The 24,938-nt window shown below is 39.6% G+C and overlaps 1 protein-coding gene across 1 annotated transcript in view; it reads left to right on the forward strand.

Moving 5' to 3' along the window:
- The window catches only part of ctnna2 (catenin (cadherin-associated protein), alpha 2), a 332,764-nt gene that overhangs the window by 276,940 nt on the left and 30,886 nt on the right, over positions 1-24,938 (forward strand). The window contains exons 10-12 of the mRNA XM_084931407.1: positions 13,147-13,239; positions 15,047-15,203; positions 15,721-15,921. Of these exons, the coding sequence (XP_084787533.1) occupies positions 13,147-13,239; positions 15,047-15,203; positions 15,721-15,921 (451 nt within the window). The remainder of the gene's footprint in view (positions 1-13,146; positions 13,240-15,046; positions 15,204-15,720; positions 15,922-24,938) is intronic.

Here is a 24,938-nt window from a genome sequence, read left to right on the forward strand (position 1 = left end):
GAAAACTGAACAAATTCCAGTTTTTTTGTTCTTTTATTGGAATGATGATTGTTTATCAAAAGTTCCTTAGTCCCCCTTAGTTAGACACTTGCAGGTTCATCTTCTCTCTGTGGGGTGCTGTAGACGTCATTCTAAATATTGTAGTGATTGGACTGGCAGACGAAGAACTCTAAAGAGAGCTGTGGTGTTAAAATTGAAACAAGCTGCATCCCACTGAGACCAACAGCAATTAAGGCGCATTCAAAGATAATGCTGCTGAATGCTATTCTTGTCTCTTCGTTTTCTCACAAAGGAAATAAGAAGCAAAAATTGATGGAAATTAATTATTCATCTTGTCAGGGTTAAACAGCGTTTCTATCTGTCTGTCTATCTGTCGCTTCTTTAATATGGTGTCAATATATTGAATTGACCAGTAGTGCTTTGAATATTGAGTCATAGCCAGAAGGCTCATCTGAGCTTGATCTGAGCTGTGAGAGAAAAAGTCAAGTAAGTCAAGACATCGGCTCATCAAATAACTTTTAATAATGAACCAAGATAACCCAAATAAATTCGAAAGGCAGTTTTTAAATGATTATTTCATTTTTTAAGGGAAAAAGTTTATCCAAATGTACCTGGCCCCTAAACTTAAGACTTTGTGCCACCTTAACTCCAAAAACCACTCAGGCAGTAACAGTAACTCACAATGTGTTTTTTACGTCACTGTGGAGGAATTCTGGTCCACTTTTATGTAGAATTAATTTAGTTTGATTTTTCGCATATTAACAGGTAGATTTGGATGTTTTTTTTCCTGAAATTGTCATTTACAAACTGTTTGTATATACTCAGGTTATCTTTGTCTACTAGAAAACATTGTTCTGTAACATGTAAGTATGACAAATATACAAAAAGTGAGTGGCAAACACATTACATATAACATAAATTTATAACACATTGCTTCACAATTAAACCAGAAATAAAATATAATTTCACAGGAATATAAAACTTTAAAAACAAAAAACAAGTAGTCATATGACAACTTTACTGGTTCACATGTTAATACTATTCCCTTGTAGTAAAGTTTCTACTGTGGCTCTTCTGCAAAGCCAAACAGACGCATGATTTTTAAGTCAAATGTCCAATCACATTGTGACGCGGCAACAGTGAGATTATGCCCTTTTAGGTGACTCCCTCTTACTGCTGTTTGTTATACACTGGCTAAAAAATGCAGTGCAATGTTACTGGATGGACCCCGGCTGATCATAAGGCATCAATTTCTGAAAGGTAGTTGATGACAGCAGCATGCTATAATGAGTTCTTTATATGAAAGAGCATTTTCAAGGTTGAAAGAATAGTGGGCGAGCAATATTTACTGTGCTAATGTCTAGACGCTACTCTCCAAGGAGCAATAGGTGCAGCGGTGTTCAATTCCCACAGCTTAATTAAACCAATCCTAAACGAATTGGACTTACAATTTATAGTTTGCCATTGCTATGTAAGAAAAGTACCTGTAACACATTTGGTTCCAGGGTTCACATTAATTGGCAATCCAGGGCAAAAGTTATGCTTGCTCCTTAATTAAGTAATTAGCTAAAGTCATTGCATCAGTGGGTTGTGCTGATTGCATATTTGACTTTGTCTGGCCACTGGTCCTCAGACCTGTGATTCATTTATTATTTTGGTGAACATCCTCTCTTCGAATATTTGCTGATATCACAGTTTTAAATTTAAAACCGCTAAGACATTAAACGTAAATCAAACATAGATATGCAGTTCCTCTAACACTCCTCTTTCCAAAAACTTCTTTTCATTAGGGAATAAAATGAAAAATGAATGTTGACATTGTGATATTTTTTCCCCCCCGAAAATGTGACCAGAATATTTAAGGGCCAGGAAATTACCCGAAGACAAAATGGCTTCTAGAAAAAGAAAACTCCCAGAGGTTGTTTTTTTTATCAGTTCCTGATTTACCCTCTGTCGTCATGACAGGTCTTTATCACTGCTAAAAAAATACAGTGTACTGTGAAATAGAAACTATTTATAAAACTATTCAAATATCACCAGCCTCAGTACACACTGCATTCTACACTATGTGTTATTTATTAAAACCCTGAAAGGTTAAGGATGACTAATGGCCATCTTTATGTAGACTATTTAATTGTGCTCTTAATTCTCTTTACAGCCAGTGCCATCATGGCCTTTCACGTCTTCACACTTCTTTGTTCTCACCTGAGAGAAAATTACACAAGCATAAATTTAAAAGCACAGGAATAAGTGTGACATTTCCACTGGCACATTTAGACTGCCTAACACACCACATACTGCAGCTCAAATCAAGTCTGTGTGATGCATCTCTTTTTCTCCCTGTCTGTCTGTCTGTGTATATATACATATATATATACATATATATATATACATATATATATATACATACATATATGTGTATATATATATATGTGTATATATATATGTGTGTGTGTGTGTGTGTGTATATATATATATATATATATATATATATATATATATATATATATATATATATATATATATGTGTATATATATATATATATATATACATATATATACACACACATGTTTCTAATTGAAACACTCAAGCAGTATGTCTTTTTTTCTTTGGCAGCACAGGTTTTTCTGCCCCATGCGCTGTGATATTTACATTTCCCCGCCATGCTTTAAATGCGCATGACATAGAATGAGTAATTATTGTCACCAAGTCATGTCCTCACTGCTCATGTTTTTTGTATTTCATCTCTCTTTGCCCATCCCCCAGTTTAAAGGTTGAGGCATTAAGGACTGACAACCGCTGACCTTTCCCTCTGCGTGCATCTATTATCCAACAGGACTAATCATGTTTTTCTTGTGCCTTAGATAGATGTGAGAAGGCAGAGGGGTGTGATATGGAGAAATGTCAAGGTCTTGCTGTCTGAGATTGGAATATGTTGTTATAGATCCATTGGATCAACTGATAATCTAGTTCTGTATGAAATAGGATGCTATTCTCTGATCTATTAAAGGCCTTTGACCAAGGTTATGTAGATTACACACAAACTTCTCAAATATCACAAACATGGGCTTTAACTAAAGTTTCAGGTAATAAAAATGACAACATCTATGATGTTTAATCTAGTAACCAAATCTGATCCTGATACTGAAACCGATGACTCATGACACTGATGTTTTGGGCAAGAAAACCATTTACAGACTGCAGCTACTGTAGTCAGCAGGCATGCTACGTCAATGTCTAGAGAATGAGCCTGAATTTAGAGATGTCACTCACTTGTAGGTTGTGGAAAGAGCAGCAGTTACTGTCTACATCAAGGAATTTTGTCATAGCGGTGTCACAGAAACTATCAAGCAATACAATCTCACGTTGATTTGGTAGTTAGACATCTGTGAGTACAGTATACGTACGTTTATTTCTTTCTAATTTTGGCTAAATGTTGCAATGCAGCTGTTACACCTGATTTAGACAGCGACCAGTGTTGTGCTACTGTTCTTTACAGTGAAGTGGGTTAAACATTTCAATTCCCCTGAAACAGTTTTAAATGGCTTCTGTTGCAGAGGGACTGTGGAATGTACAGACAGATTAAAACAACCCAGAGGTCCATTTTCATAATTATGTTTTTGGTGCCAAACCCAACTGCTTGGCCAGCACTCCCAGAAAGGGAGGGTGGGAGAGAGAGGGAAAGCAAAGAGAAATCAATAGTTCAGTTGAAACAGCCCTAGCTGTGTATTTTTTGGGCGGGAGGGGAGATGGATGGAGAGGACCTGTGTGAGAGAGGCAGTCTGACCTCTGCGGCTACAGTACCAGTTCGAGCAAAAGGCAGAAGATTTTGTAAGATGAACAAACTACTGTTCTACCTGGGAGACACAAGCTTTTTGACTATATAGGTGGCACCGACCACCCAAAAACCCATCACTGGATGCTCAAAGCAAAATCGAGAGCTATCGGTCTACCCAGCCTTTACTCCCCCTGACTTAAGCACAGGAAAGCAGCAAGACACCTTTGCCAGCAAGAAGTGTGAGTAGTTGCCCCCTGCCGAGGGCAAAGTGAGGCAGCCATTTGTTCTCCTCTCCCTTCCTTCTTTAATGCTGTGTCACTCACAGTAATGTGAACAAGATAATCCAATATCCAGGACTGAAGCTATACAGTAAGGCACTCATCTACAGCATGTGCAGACACATGATTTGATTTGTTTATATTGCTTTCAATTACCTCTCTGTGTCCCTTGTTGAGCTCAATAAAATTTTATATTGTGGATATTTATCTCTGGGTGCCCATTCTCTCGTCTTATGGCCTTCTTCATTTAGGCATTACAATTTCCATGTAAATAAATCATGTTTTGAAGCCTCTGTATTTGGTCACTGAGGAAGCCAGTCGTCCTTGGCATTTTATAAAGGATCAAACAAGCAGCGTACAGAGTGCTCCAAACAGACTGTTAGCATCTTCTTTTGTGTTGCATCAGATGCCTGTTTTCTGTTTTCCACTAGTCTGAGTGTGTACACACATAGCCATGTGCGTGTGTCTGTGCTTACTGTGTTGTCATCCACCCCTGCTGTTGTCTCATGTCAGTTCTAACCTCACCCTGCTAGCAGTGCTTGTTCACATCCCCAGGAGCCTGCAGCAAATTATCATATTTATCGAGAAGCGAGCCATAGCATTAGCAGGAATACACGAGCCCCGGCTGTGGCTCCGGAGAAACGACCACTGTAAATCACACTGTCAGCCTTTCATGCAAGCTCAGTCACGGTTGTCAAGGAGACTGTGATGTGATTCTGAAGGCTACTCTGTTTCCTGGAGGATTCAAGGATATATATTATAACTAACATTTGATTTTGCTTCTTCATAAGTTCAGGTCAAAATCAGGCACTTGGGAGTTGCATATTGGGGCATTTTCATACTCAACTTCTAACGTTAAGTCAACAAAAACTTTGATTTATGTTAAACACAGACTTCTGAGAGTTCTAAAAACATTTCAGAATCACAGAAATGCTTAATCCATGATAAATAGGATTTCTAACATTTAGCCACATTTTATAAAAGATAAAAATATAAATACGGTTTGCAAGTCTGACTATATGAAAGTCGCAGTGAGAGCTGATATTGCTTCAGTGTGGCTGGGAGCTTATTCACAAAGAAGACTGAATGATTATTCAACACAAATGTCATCTGGTTTTAGATATATATATATATATATATATATATATATATATATATTTTTTTTTTATATATATATATAATCATTATATATATATATATATATATATATATATATATAATCATTAGATCTAAGACTTTTAGATGGCACACCATACAAATCCACTTTAAAAAAAAAGATTAAGAGATACATTAACATTCATTTGTTCCGTTTACTCCACAGAGACTAACAAAGCCTTTGAGATTTAGAGCTGAAACGTGAAAGACACACTGGGAGAACATATGAGCTTTTCATAAAATTGTTAAAAGCCATACTTTATTTGATGGTTTTATTTTTGCCTTATTTTCGGGAAGTATTGAGGTTTTTGAAACTTGTGGTTTCTTAGCATTGTAAAGAACAGGCCTGAGGTAAGATTAAAGAGAATTTTTAAATGTTTGTTTTTCTTATAAAACCCTTATGAGTACTTGATCTATACACACTGCAGGCGGTGTTGACCATGAAATGGGAATACCAAAACATTAATGCAAGGTCTTTTACTCCAAATGCTCGTCTCGATAAATGCAAACAGAGGACGGAAACTGAACACTGCAGGACTCAATTAAAATTAGTGCTGTCAAAAGACGAGCTTAATCACTTAACACGCCGAGGAGCCGCATTAAACACATTACAGGGTAATTAATGTGGAAGCCTTTTTTTCAGTCAAAGAAAGTCATAGTATATTAGTATAATCAGTGTACTACAAGCCTCGTGACTTCCGCTGTAGCCCCAGTGTACGTCTCCGCTTCAGTCTGACTCGCATACACGTGTTCATGTTGTAAAGGTTGGCTCAAAGGAGATGTGTACAATTGCTAGAGCTGACCTAGTAGCATATTTGTTAAGGATTCATTGACCGCACAGAACAAGGTCACTGAACTTCTATGTTCCTATCAAGGCGTCATTTTGGATGCCTTAACCTTGGTTAGTTACAGTTTAGGAGCACAGAACATGAGCCAACTAGGGGCAGTTCTTGCAGCAACACATAGAAATTAGAGCATTTTTTTACAGAAATTAATTTTATTTTAATATAAAATGTATCTAGTTTTTTACTTTTTATATCGATCATTTGATTGTAATGTTTGCGTTACAGAAAGGCATCTTTATATTTCTTTATATTGTTTTCATGTGATTTATCAGCATTGTAATCTTGCATGCTCAGTATAAATCACCCATCCTTAAGCCTAGGGTCACTTCCCGATGGCTCTCGAGTGAGTGAAGCCTACAGTTAAGGAGAACTTCTATGACAAAAAATTTAACAAGAGATACTCATGCGCTCATGTGCTGTCGTGTGTGTCTGCATCTTTGCCGGCTGGCTACATTGGTATGTTGAATAAAGGGTGTGTAGAGAGACTGTGGAGCAGACTGTATCCCAGTCAACCACATATTAGTGGAACTGTCTTGGTAAACACTGACTCATTTCCATCCTGAGTTAGGAAGTGTAGTCACTCGCAATTTAGGTCCACTTTTTCTTTCAGTCGAGGGTGAATGGGGAGTTGGGGAAATAAGGTAACAGAGGTAGAAATTTAACAGCATCCTGTAATCAAAGTCCTGCAAAGATGATGCTGCATTCTCTTCATACTGACTAGCAAATGGCATTGCCAGTCTTTTGCTGTTTTTTTTTTAAATATACTTTTTAAATATTAAGTATGTATTGTTATTTTATGTAAATGCAAATTCCTTTTTTTTTTTTTTGCTTCCTTATTAGGAACTAATTACTTTTGCAGGAGATGTCCGCCAATCGAGAAACAGCTCAATTGGAACGAGATCCAAGCATTAAACAGACATCACAGTCATTATGATGCCGAACTTGCTGGAAAAAAAAATCTATTCCTTTTGTTCTTGTTACTTCACACTTTTCTTGTTTAATATTCCACAAGTTCTGGCTTTCGTTTTGATGTTGCCGCAAGCCCGGTGGGCATTCTTCCGGAGGCAATATGCACTTCACTCTTTAATAGGGATTGATTTTCAGAGGCGTGGTTTGTAGTCATTCACAGCAGGTCGTAATCCCCTGCTGCTTTATGTCCCCCGTAGACTTGAACCTCATGCAACCTTGACAGCTTTGTTATCTAGGGTCATGCACCTTAACCCGTTTATGTCACCTCTGGTCCATACACAGTATGTAAAATCTTTACTATTGGGAGTTGGCAGCTCCTGACTATAACAAATAGAATTGCTCCTGTGAGAGCTGGCCTGTAATTGTTTCACACTGCAGTTTGTATTCCCCTGTTGCATGTTCTATTCCATCTATGTTGACAGACTGATTTATTTACTGTGTATGAGTGTATGTCGGTGTTTATGTGTCTGCATAAGTATCAAAGAGGCAGTAAAAGGCAGGGGGAGGTTACAGTGGTTCTGTGAACGGGATGTAACAGAACTAATAGACCCCCACTTTTTAAAAAAAATACCATCCCTGCAACTAGTTAACAGCCAGATAGTTGACTGTAACAGAAAAAAAAAGTATTTCTTACATCATATACAGTGACTGAAAGACATTTTTCTCTTTTCTAAGCTGCCTTCATGCTTTGACCCAAGGCAAAGCTGTTTTGCCTTGGCAGCTCAGCTAGTTGTTCTTGAGAGTAGAAGTAACTATAAGGGTTATTTGTGTAGTGTAACTGCTTTGGGGCTCTTTAACTTTTCTCCTTCTATCTACTCTACCAAGAAATTTTAAAGATTTTATTTTAAAGGGGAATAAAAAAAGGTATTGATTCGAAGGTACATTATATAAAGAGGTACAACAGAAGATATTCATGAGATTACTCAAAGACTGACTGATTATGTGGACTGTATGCAGTCAGTGCGGTAATAAAGAGAGACTGCTGAGATGTTATTTATTGTATTACCCTCATCACTTTGTGGCGATAGATTTGAAGTCCACCGCCACAAGCTCATGTTTAAAAAAAACTTGAAAAAAAATTAACACTATCAGAGCTATTTCCAGTTACTGAGCTCCATTTAGGTGATTTAGATAGCATACATGAGAATGCCCATCTCTCCAAGTGCCATGGAAACCTTCATCAAATTAGAATTGAAGTGATTATCCAGGGCAGGGCAAAAGGACAAAATCGATAGTTCTTTGTTCGAGGCTAAAATGAAGAATGGGCATTCAGCGGGGATCTCTCCCTCTCTATTTCTCCCTTTCTCTCTCCTACACACACACACACACACACACACGCACACACACACACAGGCATGTGCACGCCCACACGAGCCTCTTTGAATTGCCTATTCTGTTCCAACATCCTTGACCGTATCAGCATTAGGCTTGCATGGTGTAGTCTCAAACCTTCTGTCTTGGTTTTTCCCTCCTTGATAGGGAAAAAAAATCCTCAAAGGAGAAGTGCTTCCCTAGATAATTGCAATTAGCAGTTTTGGCTGGATTTTGTAGCTTTGGCCCTGACCTGGCTCTCTGTGTTAGGTAAGAGGGAGTGGGAGTGGGCTTGTTAGGCATGTTTCCAACCTCTAGAAAGCCCTCTGCCCCTTTGCCACACACAGGGCCAACGCTGCACTCAGAAAGCTGGTTAGAAGAAGCGATAAGAAACTATGTAAGCAAATAAAGACAGAGAGCAGAGTCTTGCTTTCTGCTGGTTAGGTGCTGCATTTATACTATAATTGCAAAAAGCTCTGAATGGGAAAGGTGCTGCACTGTGGTTTTATATCTTGAGAGCTTGTTACTTAGCAGAGACAAAGCAAATGACATGTCAACACTTTGCCAGGAAAAATGTTGCTGTTTCCAGAAAGGCTGTGTAAAATACAATGCCATATCTTAACTTTATAAGTTTAATCCCCATTTGGAATTTGTTGTTCATTTTGAATTTAGAAGAGTGGCAATAAAAGACAAGAAATTGTTAATTGCCACAAAAGGAAGCAGACAGGTGGAACATTTCACAACAAATTGTGTTAATTAGTAACATGAGTATGAAAAGAGGATACCAGAGAGGCTGAGTCTTTCAGAAGTGCAGGTGGGGAGAGGTTCACCACTCTGTGGATGAAAGTGTGGGTAAATATTTTAAGTACTTAAGAAAATTCGTTTTCTGATGCAAAATTGTAAAGAATTTAGGAATCATCTGCAAAAATATTATGTCATTAAAAGAGAAAATGCCTGTTTGGAGGAGATAACCAGTGCTGAATAGCTGTGATCTTCGGGCCCGCAGACAGCACTGCGTTAAAAGCAGACACAATTTTGTAGTGGAAATCACAGCATGGCCTCAAGAACACTTCTGAAAACAATTGTCAGCAAACGCAGCGTTCCCTGCATCCACAAATACCAGTTAGAACTCCATCCAAAGATAAATCAAACATATATGTATGAAATTAAGTAAAACCTTTTCTGCGTTGCTGAGTTATTGAGTTTGGCGACTGATCGCAAGAAGTTGCAATGATGAGCTGATCGCCCGAGACTGAGCCTGCAATGCTGTCAACCAATAAAATTCTGGAATTAAGTAATAATGCAAAATAGGTACCAGTGATAATGCTAAACCACATTCTGCAAGTGTCACAGCAGCATGATCAGTTTACGCTACTTCAGTAAAATATAGTTTTAATCAAGTATTAAAGTCCTTGCATTCTGTTTTACAAATTCCCATTCCCATGTATTTTTAAGTTAACTGGATAAACAAGTTAAGCACTAAGAAATACGACTGTACAGCTAAAAATATCATGTGACAGAGAGGAATAGGTCCATTTACTCCAATTTCATTTTTCATATTAATGTGTTTAATGAGAGAAATTATTTTAATTGCCAACACAATAGCAAGTGTTTATTTTTCAGTCAGGAACTGGGAATAGCTTTAGTCCACTGCAGTAAAATGAAACTCTTAAGGGCATTTTAACATCAGTTGAAGTGTTTTTATAAGCTTGTACATTTCAAAGGTGCTTTGCAAACAGAAAAAGATTTTGTTTATATTTTTTATTATAAGAAATATAGAAAGGTTATGCAAATTTAGCTAGAGCTGTAACTCAGGTAACTTAATTTGTGATTTGTGTAGCTCTCAAATATGCAAACCGTCTTTCATGTTTATGTGAAGTGAAGGCTCTCACTCACCCCCACCCCCCCTCTCTGACACACACACACCGCTTTAAACACATACACACTCTGATTCGCATAAAGGCCTATAATCCATCAATGTGCTCATTGCTGTCATGAGTAAAGAGACAGAGCTCTAAGCAAGAGTCCTCTAACACAAATTTGATTTACCTCAATTTGCCTCAAACAGTGACGTGTGAGTACTAGAAGTGCTAATGCAGACTGGCACCTTTTACTGCCAACCGGCATGTGTCTGTTTAGCTCAGTTTCAAAGCCTGGGCTCATGCCGAAATGTGATTTGTTTAGAGATGGTGTTGGGTTTTAAACAGTTTAAAGTTATGAAAATTAACAGTGAGAGACAGTGATATTGTGGATGACTTCACATGGGACTAGCACAAACTGTGCCCCTGTTACTCATAGCCATAAAGACAAAAAATTGCTGTGGTGGTTTCAGATATTTTATAGGAATACCGCACGCAGACACTAAAATATAAAATCTTGAAATGTTGTCAAGCTCTTATAATTAGTTTAAAAACTAGAGAGGCATGGGATTTTCTAATTTAGTTTTTAAAGTGAAGCTTTTTAACAACAAAGTCTTTAAAAGTTAACTTGGATAAGCGTCTCTATGTGTCTCCCATAAAGGATTCAAGCTGAAAGCATGTGATCAAGAAACTGTGCCTTGATATAAAGAAAGACATAAATCAACCTAAGGGTGTGTCATACATAAAAACCATCTGGCAACATAATTATATGATAAAACACCTCTCTCCACCACCACCAGGCCCCGTGATTATTTAGGCATGCCAGTCATGCTTTATACCTGAAATCCTAATTGCATATACATATTTGATAAGCTTGGCCATTCGGATCTGAATTAATATTATTATCTACGTTCAGCCGGTGCAGCAGTACTCTACTCTCTCACAGACCTACCTGATGTGCATGCCCTAAATAGTTATGTTACTGTAATACTTTAGACGTCTGTGCCATTATTTTCCATAAGAAAATGTCCACACACAAAAACATCTGCTTTATGTCACCTGCTGCTCATTTACAAATCTATGTGCACCGCCTGTCTAATGAAAAATGAAAATGAAAGCCCTGTAATCTGATCTGATACCAGCTAATTACTGCAGTTAAAAATAAGACGGGTAATGCTACGCTGTTGTGCCTGCTTTTTGCCACTTTTTGCCTTCAGATGTGTCTTAATTTTTCATGGCAGAGATTCAACAAGGTCCTCAGACATTTTGGTCCATATTGATGTGATAGCGTCACACATCTGCTGCAGATGTTACGGGTGTTCATACATGAGAATCTCCTGTTCCACCACATCCCAGAAGATGCTCTGTTGCATTGAGATCTGGTGACTGCCATTTAAGTGCAGTGGACTCATTGTCACATTCAGGAAACCAGTTTGAAATGATTTGATATTTGTGACAGGGCACATTTATCCTGCTGGAAGCAGCCATCAGGAGAGTGGGTACACAGCGGTCATAAAGGGATGGACATGGTCAGCAACAATACTCTAGTAGGCTGTGGCATTTAAATGATGCTTATTTGGTACTAAGAGGCACAAGGTGTTCCCAGAAAATATCACTCAGACCATTACTCCTCCAGTAGCCTTGAACCATTGATACATAGGAGGACGTATCCATGCAGTCATATTGTTTACACCAAATTCTGACCCTGTCATCCAAAAGCTGCAGCAGAAATCGAGACTCGTCAGTCCAGTCAACATTTTTCCAATCTTCTATGAGCCTGTGGAAACTAAAGTCTCAGTTTCCTCGTCTTTGCTTACAGGAATGGCACCCGGTGTGGTTTTCAGCAGCTGTAGCCCATCTGCTTCAAGGTTTGACCTGTGGTGCATTGAGCAATGCTTTTTTGAATACCTTGGGTTATTTGAGTCACCGGTGGCTTCCTATGAGCTCAAAACAGTCTGGCCATCCTCCAAACTGCCTCTCACTGGATATTTTCTCTTTTTGGGATCATTTTCTGTAAACCCTAGAGATGGTCGTGCGGGAAAATCCCAGCAGAGGATCTCAGCAGTTTCTGAAATACTCAGACAAGCCTGTCTGGCAGTAACAACCATGCCATGTTCAAAGTCAACTAAATCACCTTTCTTCCCAATTCAGATGCTCGGTTTGAACTTCAGTAGGTCCAGCCTGCAGGTTGTCTTCACCGTGTCTAAATGACTAAACCCATTGAGCTCCTGGGACAGGACTTATTAGAGATTGGTATTAACAAGCAGTTTAACAGGCATACCTAAGAAATTAATGTACAGTACAAACACAAATGTTTCAGTTGGACAAATAATGATACAAAGATAACCCAGATTTGCATATTAAATGATAGGTAAACACTCATGTTCATATGGACAATGAAACACAAACCCTTACTTTTCATTTGCAGATAATAGAGAATAAAATCTTCTGTCCTCTTGTTCAAAATTGCTTTCTAACTTTACAACACACCAAGTGTGAGTCACAATTACACCAATCAAGTGGGATTTTATCACAGTTACAGTATTTTTAATACAAAATCCCCCCTCGTTTGATGCCTTGCTGTGCTGTGGAGAGAATACACAGGCAGGGAGTTTTGTACACAAAGAATAGACTGTACTGGCCTGTGCTGGAGTATAATTTTGGAACTTGGTTGCTTTAATTCAGACTGTTGAATTCTACCTTCAACTACACAATAAAATGTTTCGCCACTTGTGGCCCTCAAACTTAAATTGAAACTGGTTTAGACAGGAATTTATGGCCAGCACGCAGAAATATTTGCTGCAGCAAAAGTCTTGAAAAAGATGAAGATATCCTTTTTGGAGCATGACCGCTTGATAGAGGCACAACATTTTTTCTTTTTGTTTTCCTCAATGCTAACAGTTTCAAGATTAAAACAGCTAGGTCTCTTTTTTGTGTTTGTTATATTCAGGTGGCCAACTTGGCATGCTCCATCTCCAACAATGAAGAGGGCGTGAAGTTGGTACGAATGGCCGCCACCCAGATCGACAGCCTGTGTCCACAGGTGAGGATTTTAAAACACCTACATCACATAAAATTAGTGCTGTCAGCGTTAATTTTGTTAAAATGACGTTAACCCCATAACCGAATCAACGTTGCAAATCTCAGTTAGCAAGTTAGCGCAGATTGCCCCGTACATGGGGCTGCACGGTGCTAACGCGTTAACGAGCTAACCGTGCTAATGCGTCGACGCCGTGCAGCCCCACGTACGGGCGTTCCGCGCTAACTCGCTAACGGAGATTTGCCGCTTTAAAGCCATTATGGCGTTAACGTCATTTTAACGAGATTAACGCTGACAGCACTACATAAAATACAAATTCTTAACATAAGATCAAATCAAAATGTTCTTTTAAGGAACTTTTCTATATTTAATTACTGATTTATGAATGTGTAATATTTAGGAATATTAAAGGAAAGAGGTTGTAGTTGTCAGATTTGGAGGAAAAGCTATGAATAATGTGTAGGAGGACATTGTAGTCCTGTTTCGCAGGAAGAAACAAAGGAGGATGTTGAAATCCATCAGTTGTTTCCAAGGTTAACAGTAAGCCTTATCCACACAGGACCAAACATTGTAACGAGAATGAGAAATGGAGAAGGGAGGTTGATTTTAAGATTCATGATCTAATGTGCAGTCTCCTCTACCCGTACCTACCGAGACCAACTAACTTATAAAACTTGGAGCGGCGCTGTCCCCTGACACTGCTTGGCACAGCTGAACACAGGCAGATTAAAAAACATAATAGACATAGGCTTTGTGACTGGAGTAGAGGGAACAAAGAGGAGGTGCAACAAAGAAAGGTATTTCCATCTGTTCCAAGTAGAGTTAAACCAGACTGGTTATTCTTTACACGTGCAAATGCACGCAGTCGTGCACACACACACTGCCTCAGTGACTGCCATGTTAAGATCATAATCTAGATCAGATTCATTTCACTAAAAGTAAATCTAAAAAGCACAAAGTGAGAAAGCAAAGGCACAAAAAAATAAATAAACTGGTCCTTGTTGTTAAAGTGGCAGTGCCCAAGTTATTTGCTTTAACTTTTCATTATGCAGTAAGTGTTTATTGAACAATTTATTGGTGGTACTAACTCTGCTAACTGCCTCCGGGTATGAAATCCCCTGGGAAAATGAGGGTTTGACTGTGCAACAAAAGCAGGAAGAGGAGAGCACTTTCATTTTCCAAAGGAGCTATTGCTACTTCCCTTGGGTAGCTAAAATATTGTCTATTGGTATTTCAAAGTACACGATAAGGCCGGTATTATTTTTATCATCCCTGTATCCCTGTGAAGTATTTATCTTATTTTTTTCTTTGTCCTAAAGCTGAAGGGTTTACCTTGCACATATCAAGGTCTTGTGCTTTCTTTAAGCCTTGCTTTTTTAAGCTGTAAAAGATTCTGCATCATTTATTACATTTGTGCAATTAACAATATATTTCAAGCATATATATATTTTTTTATCTCACAGCAAATGTGGCAAACGTTTGGTTGCTAAATCCTTTTAGTCTGTAGCTGTAGCTGCTACTAGCAGGCCACAGCATAGACTGAAAACCTTAATGACTACGAGAAAGAGCATAGCACTCAGCTACTGTGCCACTGCTGCCACACTGTTCACCTCACAGTGTCAGAGTCTTGACATGATAGCCAGACTTTGTTTCATCATGCTTTATGTTCTTATATATCTTATATATAAACTAGTACAGATGTCTTTTCTCCTGAAATTACTCACAGATGTGCAGAAATGTCTTTAAGACTTCATTTTAAACGCACACATGTACACCTACGCTACTGCAAACGTTTCTTGTCCCATATCAGGTCATCAATGCTGCACTCACTCTGGCTGCCCGCCCCCAAAGCAAGGTGGCCCAGGACAACATGGATGTTTTCAAAGATCAGTGGGAGAAACAAGTGCGCATCTTGACTGAGGCTGTGGATGACATCACTTCTGTGGATGATTTCCTTTCTGTGTCAGGTATGAGCCAGCACAAATTCCTCACAGACTGACTGATTGAAGCAAATGGTCCACATGCTCCTGATTTTCCCTTGAAGCGAGTGAGTTATTGAATGTTGTTGCTTGTGTCCTCTGGCACCAAATTTTCACAAAAAATCTCTATGGAGGCTTGATGTGAAAAACAAAATTACTATTTAGTTAATAAAAAATAAGAAATCACAGCATTTGAAGCAAAATACAGTGAACTAGAAAAAAAAACATCTAAAGGCAGAAGAAAAAAGTTTATTTTTTGGACGGGGGTGGGATGGTGTCCAAAAAAAGCAACAGGTATTGAATTTTATCCATAATCAACATGTTTCTTGGAGAAATAAACTCAACAGTGTATCCACACTCAGAGATAAAAATGAGTTTAATTTCCAGGAAAATCTGTTTATTAAACAATAATTATGTCTCTCAACAACAGAATCCTTGGGTCTTTTTCATTTTTTGTTTCCCACTTTCATTCACTGTCATCTTTTCTCTCTCTCTCACTCTCAAGAGAACCACATCCTTGAGGATGTCAACAAATGTGTAATAGCTCTCCAAGAGGGCGATGTGGACACTCTTGACCGAACTGCTGGAGCTATCCGGGGCCGAGCTGCTCGCGTGGTCCACATCATTAACGCTGAGATGGAAAACTATGAGCCCGGGGTCTACACCGAGCGTGTGCTGGAGTCCATCAAGCTCCTGTCTGAGACTGGTTAGTGCACTGTACACAGAGCCTGTGTAGCTGCAGAAGATCCACAATGAGCCATAGCTTAATGTATTATTAGTATGATGCATACACTGTGCTTCACCCTGTGTCAAAATATTTTGCTGCAAGCTTTTTGGCAAGCCAAGCTACTTTTAGGAATAGCCTAACACATAGAAACACATACGTATATGCACCCACACACACGCGCGCACACATGTAGAAGCTACATTAGTTCACCAGTCTGGTCTCACTTACAGATACGACTTGACTGCTTCTGTGTCCAGTGTCTAAAGTTTTGAGTAGTTTCCTGGCTCTAACAGAAAGTCTTATCCGCTCTCACTCTTTTATTTATTCATTTACAGCCTCTGTCCAATGTCATCTTCCAGGAAAGTTGCATTTGTCTCAGTGCCAGGCCGATCAAACAATGAACACATTTCCAAATCCTTGTTTAGGAGACAACTTTGAATTCTTATATTGTCTCAGTAGTTTTTACCTCTGAACATACTGGGGGAATTCAATCAGCAGCACAAGGGTCAAAAAGAAAAGCGGATTGTAGATATATTACAAAAATTAAATAAATAATAGTAAATAAACAAGGTACAACAGAAAAATACTTTTAATATGGTGTTGGAATACCCGTTGTTGCTATAACAACTTCAACTCCTCTGAGAGGGCTTTCCACAAGGTTTGGGAGTGTGTTCATGGGAATTTTTAATTTTTAATTAAAATGTAATTTTAATTATTCCAGAAGGTCAGACACTGATGTTGGACAAGAAGGCCTGTGTTGCAGTCTCTGCTCTAGTTATCCCAATGGTGTTTTGTTCATCCATGTTTTTATGGACAGCTAACAGCTGACTGTGGAATATTTAGTAGCGACGAAGCTTCACAACTGGACTTGATGCACAGGTGGCATCCTATCACAATACCACGCTGGAATTCACTGAGCTCCAGAGAGCGACCCATTCTTTCAAAAGTGTTTGTAGAAGCAGTCTGCATGCCTACCTGCTTAATTTTATACACTGTCGCCATTAAAGTAATCGAAACACCTGAATTCAGTGGTTTGGATGGGTGAGGGAATACTTTAGACATTGCAGTGTAGTATATTGTAGATCTGAGTCTACTTCCTGACTGTGGTTACAGGAAACAGTGTAACATATACAGAAAGCATCTGTGAAAGTGAGTATGTACAGGAGGTGGTAACATCAGCAGGGCTGAGTATACAGTTAGTACAGCCGGCAAGCCCAGAGGAGGAAAACATGTATCACTCAGTCACCACCTACACCACTTTTAAAGCTAAACTTTGACATTGCTTCAGCGCGTTTGCAACGTTTCCACTTTCAGCGCAGGTGTTGAGCTGCAGCCTAGTATTGTTTGCGAGTTGGAAGAAGGTGAAAGCTTTTGCAGTGTTCTTGATGATATGTGCACCGGTGAAGACGTGCCACATGAAAAATGCAGAGAAGTCTCAGTAGAAACAATTTGTTCATTTTTGCCAGGGCCGTTCACGTGACAACTCCAAATGTTACAGCGATTGTTCATACAAAAACATTCCTGCAATACTCAGAGAAGCAGACTGGTGACAGTTTCTGTTTTTAATGTGATTTTGTGTTACTTTGTCTTGTTTACAAAGTGTCTAGACACAAGCAAGGAAGATAGAAAATGTGCAGCGTTTGCTATGAAATACTGTCTTAGCCAATCCCTTAAAAATATACCATAATATGCCTTTAAAATGTGGCATCATGAAAGATGGCCAAACCCTCCCCCCCCAAAAAAAATGCGGGATGAAAGGAGAGAAGTAATTTAGCAATTACCTGTCCACGAGAATAAAATCTGACCACAATCCCTTTTCACATCAGCACAGCAGCAACTCCCCTCCTTGTTATATTTTCTCCATTCTCACCCATCCTTCCGACTCGGCTTTCTATCTCTCCCATTAGAGCCCATTTAGCGAGGTGGTATATCTATTGTTTCGCTCGTTACTTTCATCTGCCGGGATAATTGAGAGACGCAATCAGCTCTCCTCCCTGCTAGCTGATAAGTCGCAAACAGCATTAGGTGTGCCACGTGTGTTCACACAGCCATCTGTCTGAGACCCTCTTCTGGCGCTGAACCCCACCATAACAGTCTACTTACAGTATTAGTTATATGGTACTTTAAACACATTCTGTTCACTTATTGCATGATTCAGTTTAATTGATTGGGGTAATTAATTGATAGAGTTCAGCGGTGATTATCTTACAGACACTTGGGGTCAATTTTGTATGACTCTAACCTCGTCACATGCTTCTATTAATCCTTCATGGAGCAAGAGTCAGCACTATGAAGAAGCATTATGTCAGTGTTACTAACACCAACAAATCAAGAGCTGTTGACGGGGTGACGTCACTTACACAGTTTCCTACTTCACGCAGGCTGTATTTTGCAGCGTTTTTGATAGATGCAGGGTGGTAATTTCTCCTGTAAATTTAGCACTATAGGCAATGAAAGGAAATGATTGTTAACTTATGTAACGCTTCCCATTTTGCAGTTGAGGATTATGTGTGCGCGCAAACTTTACACTGTTATTCGTGACAGCCTCAGATTTCAGGGGAAAGACAAAAGTAAATCTAATGGAAATACATTTTCAAACCTTGATCTAGTTTTTGGTTTAGATTTAGTCAACTGTGGTGACCTTGCACTTTGCTATACCCACAGATAAACAGACTTTAAAACTTTAAAACAGACGTTTAAAACACAGGTTCAAGGCGACTTCACATTAAGGTCAGGGCTGAGGTGATTTCTTCTTCACAGAAAGAATATGCACCAAACAAATTTTTGTTGCGTTTTCTCGAGATGCCGGGCCTTTGGGAGGGCTTCTGTCTTTAATTTTAACAAGGTCTCCTCACGATTTGGGCGCTAATTGAGACGTTAAGGTGGGGAATTAGCAACCGTGTTAGACGAATGTTTCATTGGCTCCATATTTCTCTTTGATGAAGAGCTGTTGTGTTTCCCCTTCCAGTTTCCGTCTTAGCAGTAGTTGGGGGTTTTTAAGGGCTACCATGCACATCTGATCTGGACCATAAAGCACTTATTGATCCTTGTGAACTTTTGCCTCCCTCTCCCCTCCGTCCTCACAGACCTGATGTCTATGGATTTGAACACAGTCAAGGAGAAATCTATAGCTAGGGGGAAAGATGATTAAGTGTAGCTGAACAAAGGGAAGGGATATAGGACCACACAGTTTTTAGAGGGTACTGAGCCCAATTAACTAGACTCCACTAAAAAATCAATAGCTGTCACCAAGGATTTCACTAAGCGATTTGCGCAAGGATTTTAGTGGAATTCATTGATGTGTTCTCTTTTTCTTAACTTTCCTCCAGTGGTGAGCATGTGTAAAACATTTATCCCTTTACTCTGTCTGTGCCAGTGTGTGTGGGTGTAAGTGTGCGTATGTGGGTAGTTGTGTGTTTTGCGTTGGCTATTTGTGTTTTTATTGGACTGCTCCTGTGTTTATGCCCACAGCCACTCATGCCAATCACAGCCACTTGCCTTTCTTTCTGACAGCTGGCACACAGCGCTCATCACAGCTACCTACCCTTTGACCTTGTCTCAATTTGCCCGTCCCTCTTTCTCATTTCGAGTGTGGCCAGATTTATGCTGAGGCCAAAACACAGGCAGCCAAGGCTCACAACTCTTCAGTGTAAAGCTTAGCTATAGATTCCTGACAGACAGTCTACACATGGGCCCGGGACTGAAGCGTGTCCTTGAGAGAGAGAAAAATCAATAGCCTAATGGGAAAGTGGTTATGGCTTCCCTCTCTTTCTTCCTCTCCCTCCTTCCTTACTGATACACTATTCTGCCCACTAACTGCCTTGGTTTAGACTAATCTTCTCCTCAAAAGAAGGGACAAATTTTTAAGTTGGTCATTAATGTGGTGCCTGGAGAGGGTAGATTAAAAAACTGATATATTGCCTAAGTCAGAGTGCCATTTAGGTAGCAGGGCGATGTTGCTCCTTGTTATTACATCAGGGCACAGTAAATAGGATTTAGCCAGGGTTTTGCAGTGAGTGCAGTGAGTAATAACACACACGGACACACTGCCACCCACATGTCATTCCTGTAAATCAGTGGATCAAGAGCACTAAAAGGAAGTGCATCAGACACTAAGGCTCGGCTCATACCTGGCATTAACATGCGCCTTCAGTGATCTGATCTCAAGTAGAGTGCTCAAGCTACCACTTCCTCGTTTTATTTGCAGAAAAGGAAAAAGGAAGCCTGCAATTGTTTCTGTTTGGAAGGCTAAATGTCAGTCCACACCACCGGAGTCCTTAACTGCCAAAGTTTCCAAGTGTAGGACACATTCACAGAGATGCACGTGCTAATGGAATGCGTCCATATGCAGGAACAATCTGCTTTTAATGACTCATCACTGTGTTGGGCACATTCACACATGTACCCAAAGAAGCCACTTGTTAATGCCAAGTGGAGGGTCTAATGAAGAAAACTAAAGACCTTTCATTGAATGTGTCTCTAAAAAATAACTGTTAAGGGGAAATGTGGAAGTGAATCAGTGGTTTTTATCATTTTTTTTAACACTGAAAATGGCGTTTTTTATATGGCCCATAAGTGTACAACACGGTTGTTGAGATAAATGAGTTATAATTTTTGAATCTGTGTATATTGTTTTAATGATAGGAAAAGAGTCTTTAACCAGAATGTGAAGCAGATGGCAAACTAAGCTTGCAAGGAGAGGAGGTGGGGCCTTTCAATCAGTGCGTAAAAAGAGGCAGAAGTTGGGAGAGAGTACTGATGAGGAAATTGCTATGAGAATAGCAGTGCAGTAGGAAGAGGTAGGTGGAACAATTTAACCAAGGTTAGAGTGAAGGAGAGGAGACCAGTAAGCAGGAGGAGCATCATATACAGCACATTCTCTTTGTGGTTCGACCGCCGATCATCAAAGCTGTTAAGTTCAACGTTTTCAAAATTAGGAAGTGGCTATGCAAGCTGTGTGGATATCTTAAAGCGCATTTAGTGATTTTGCTTTATGTAAGTGCAGTAGCATTAGATTTTAAAGGCCTTGCTGAGTGTTACGTAGTGCATGCCAGAAATTAGCCTTTTCCCATTCATCACCTGCACTAAATGGAGAAAACGCAGTTTTAACTCTAGAGAATAATCTGATTGAACAGATAAATTGCAACGCTCTTGAATATCTAGCCAATATGAGAGAGGAAGTCGATCTGACCTCTCATTTGGAAAACACTGATTGTTTCTTTTTGGTCACATTTTTGTGCCTACCTGTGCAGGGAATTAATACAAGCAGCAGATAAGGGGCGATGCTGCTTGGCTGCAGTGCGTGTAGGACAGGGATGAAGGTTAATGACAGTAATATGTTTTATAAAAGCTTCTATAATTTTCAATTTCGTGGGCTGCTGTTATTAAGCCCCTAGCTATTCTTGACGCACCATGTTTTGCAACCCTTCCCACCCTGTTTCCTCTCCCATTCTGCTTTTGTAAATTACACCAGGCGAATTATGGTCCGACTAAAGAATTAAGGTTTAGTCACATGGTATTTCGTGTTTTCAAACATTTGCCCTTTTCTCAAATTCTCATTCGGTCACACGTTCCCTGTTTGAATAGGTGGATGTGCTCATTTAGCAGACACCAGTGTACTGTACTTGGAGGTTAGTATTTACGCTTGGTTTTATCTCTAGATTGCGAGTGTTAATCGCATTACCAGAAAACAAAACTGTACCACTGGTCTCATTGTCTATATGAATCACATCTCTGGCCTCACTGGCTTTGAAATAACTGTGCCAATTACAGTGACGCATGACAATTACAGCTCACCAAATGGGCTGAGGCTTCTTGAGGAAAACATTTTATTCTGTCATAGTGAGTGAACACAACACCATCCACAGCCAGAGGCAGATGGCAGGGTTTTTTTCTTTTTTGTTGCTTTTTTTTATATAACTTGTGCAGGGATGATGGAAATAAATATTAAAACAATGCGCATGAAATTGTTCATGTGACCATCATTAATTCAGCACTGTTCCAATTTCTCCCTCTGTATCCCATCAATAGTTGTCATAAAACTATACATTTGAATACTGATAAGGTTTAAAGCCTTACCAGTATGAGAGCTGTTGGCTAGGCCTTATCCCTACCAGTGTAAGTGTAGTAGTTTAGTAGATGCGTTTGGTTTATGAATACAGATTGCTAACCAAACTTGCAACCCTTGATAACGTTGCAGTTCTTCTTGTTGTCTATATATAGCAACTCGTGACTCCAAACAGCAGTCAGAATGTTACCTTCGAGGCTTCGAAGCCAACACAGACACAATGCACATTTTTTATCTACAGTCTGTGCAGCATACTTCAAAATGTTACACAATGACGGCTTTAATACTGAACCGGGTTAATGTGTAGCTCCTAAATGTAATTTTCATATGATTTAATGAAGGTAAACATGGTGGATCCAGCCTGCATAATAGCACTTCACGGATTTATCAGCAAATGTGTCATGCCGCCATTTGATAACTGCACTGGTTCAATGAGCTGAAAGAAAAAGCTTTTCACATCGTATAAAGGAACTGTGCATAACAAGTATTGTAAGAATGGATCATTTGGGTAACTCTAGTGGCATTTTGTTTGCCTTTAATTTAATTATTTACCTTGTTGCTGCTGATAAATTCTCCAAAAAAGGCATCAGGCTCACATTATGCGGGAAATAAGTATCTTTCTGTATGATGTCTAGATAATGATGGCTTTGTATTGCCTCATTTTAGTGAAATTTCCCACCAGGTGTGCACAGCAAATTTTAAGGTAAATCACCTAACTGTGATTGTTAGCTCCATTTGCACACTGCCATTAAAGTCAGACGCAACAACACATGATTTCCTCTGTAGGGAAATGATCATATATGGCATCTTCAAGCAACTTAAAGAAGTCCAGACGCTTTTCTTTGCAAGCTCCTTTGATCATATATGGCGTTATTTTTGTGCCACTATTCTGAGCGCATGTAAAAAAGGATTGAGTGCAAGTGAAAAAAAATTTGCAGGTGAAAATGTTGCATTTTGAGGAGAAATTTGTTTTGAGCGAAGAAAAGCTAAATTTGAGTGAACAAAATTCATTTCTGCGTGCAAAAAATGTATTTCAGTGTTTGCTGTTATCCACACACACACACACAACAGCAGCCCCTCTCGCTCAGTTTTTGTATTTGCGCTCGCTCGCAATGTGTTGCTCGCGCTCTCAACATTTCTGCCCGTGCGCGTTCAACTCTTTCTGTACACCGTTATATTTGTGCCACAAAACCAGCCAATCACAGACTTGGATGCAAAAAAATCTGATTGGCTGTTTTGGTCTCCAATCAGCTCGAAATGACGAAATGCAATATCCCAGAATCCATTTCGTCCAAAACTCAAACGAGGCAGTGGCGGAGGAACACAGAGTGGCGGAGTTTGAAATATTACTCTTTCTGGGTCACATGATGCTGTGTAAACTTCAAATACAGTGGCTTGCAAAAGTATTCGGCCCCCTTGAACTTTTCCACATTTTGTCACATTACAGCCACAAACATGAATCAGTTTTATTGGAATTCCACGTGAAAGAGCAATACAAAGTGGTGCACACGTGAGAAGTGGAACGAAAATCATACATGATTCCAAACATTTTTTTACAAATAAATAACTGCAAAGTGGGGTGTGCGTAATTATTCAGCCCCCTGAGTCAATACTTTGTAGAAACACCTTTTGCTGCAATTACAGCTGCCAGTCTTTTAGGATATGTCTCTACCAGCTTTGCACATCTAGAGACTGAAATCCTTGCCCATTCTTCTTTGCAAAACAGCTCCAGCTCAGTCAGATTAGATGGACAGCGTTTGTGAACAGCAGTTTTCAGATCTTGCTACAGATTCTCGATTGGATTTAGATCTGGACTTTGACTGGGCCATTCTAACACATGGATGTGTTTTGTTTTAAACCATTCCATTGTTGCCCTGGCTTTATGTTTAGGGTCGTTGTCCTGTTGGAAGGTGAACCTCCGCCCCAGTCTCAAGTCTTTTGCAGACTCCAAGAGGTTTTCTTCCAAGATTGCCCTGTATTTGGCTCCATCCATCTTCCCATCAACTCTGACCAGCTTCCCTGTCCCTGCTGAAGAGAAGCACCCCCAGAGCATGATGCTGCCACCACCATATTTGACAGTGGGCATGGTGTGTTCAGAGTGATGTGCAGTGTTAGTTTTCCGCCACACATACCGTTTTGCATTTTGGCCAAAAAGTTCCATTTTGGTCTCATCTGACCAGAGCACCTTCTTCCACATGTTTGCTGTGTCCCCCACATGGCTTGGTGCAAACTGCAAACAGGACTTCTTATGGTTTTCTGTTAACAATGACTTTCTTCTTGCCACTCTTCCATAAAGGCCAACTTTGTGCAGTGCACGACTAATAGTTGTCCTATGGACAGATTCCCCAACCTGAGCTGTAGATCTCTGCAGCTCGTCCAGAGTCACCATGGGCCTCTTGGCTGCATTTCTGATCAGCGCGCTCCTTGTTCGGCCTGTGAGTTTAGGTGGACGGCCTTGTCTTGGTAGGTTCACAGTTGTGCCATACTCCTTCCATTTCTGAATGATCGCTTGAACAGTGCTCCGTGGGATGTTCAAGGCTTGGGAAATCTTTTTGTAGCCTAAGCCTGCTTTAAATTTCTCAATAACTTTATCCCTGACTTGTCTGGTGTCTAAATCCAATCGAGAATCTGTGGCAAGATCTGAAAACTGCTGTTCACAAACGCTGTCCATCTAATCTGACTGGAGCTGTTTTGCAAAGAAGAATGGGCAAGAATTTCAGTCTCCAGATGTGCAAAGCTGGTAGAGACATATCCTAAAAGACTGGCAGTTGTAATTGCAGCAAAAGGTGTTTCTACAAAGTATTGACTCAGGGGGCTGAATAATTACGCACACCCCACTTTGCAGTTATTTATTTGTAAAAAAATGTTTGGAATCATGTATGATTTTCGTTCCATTTCTCTCGTGTACACCACTTTGTATTGGTCTTTC

The sequence above is a fragment of the Perissodus microlepis genome, chromosome 6 (assembly GCF_051167445.1).
Source record: "Perissodus microlepis isolate ML-2025 ecotype Zambia chromosome 6, ASM5116744v1, whole genome shotgun sequence".
Classification (NCBI taxonomy): Eukaryota; Metazoa; Chordata; class Actinopteri; order Cichliformes; family Cichlidae; genus Perissodus; species Perissodus microlepis.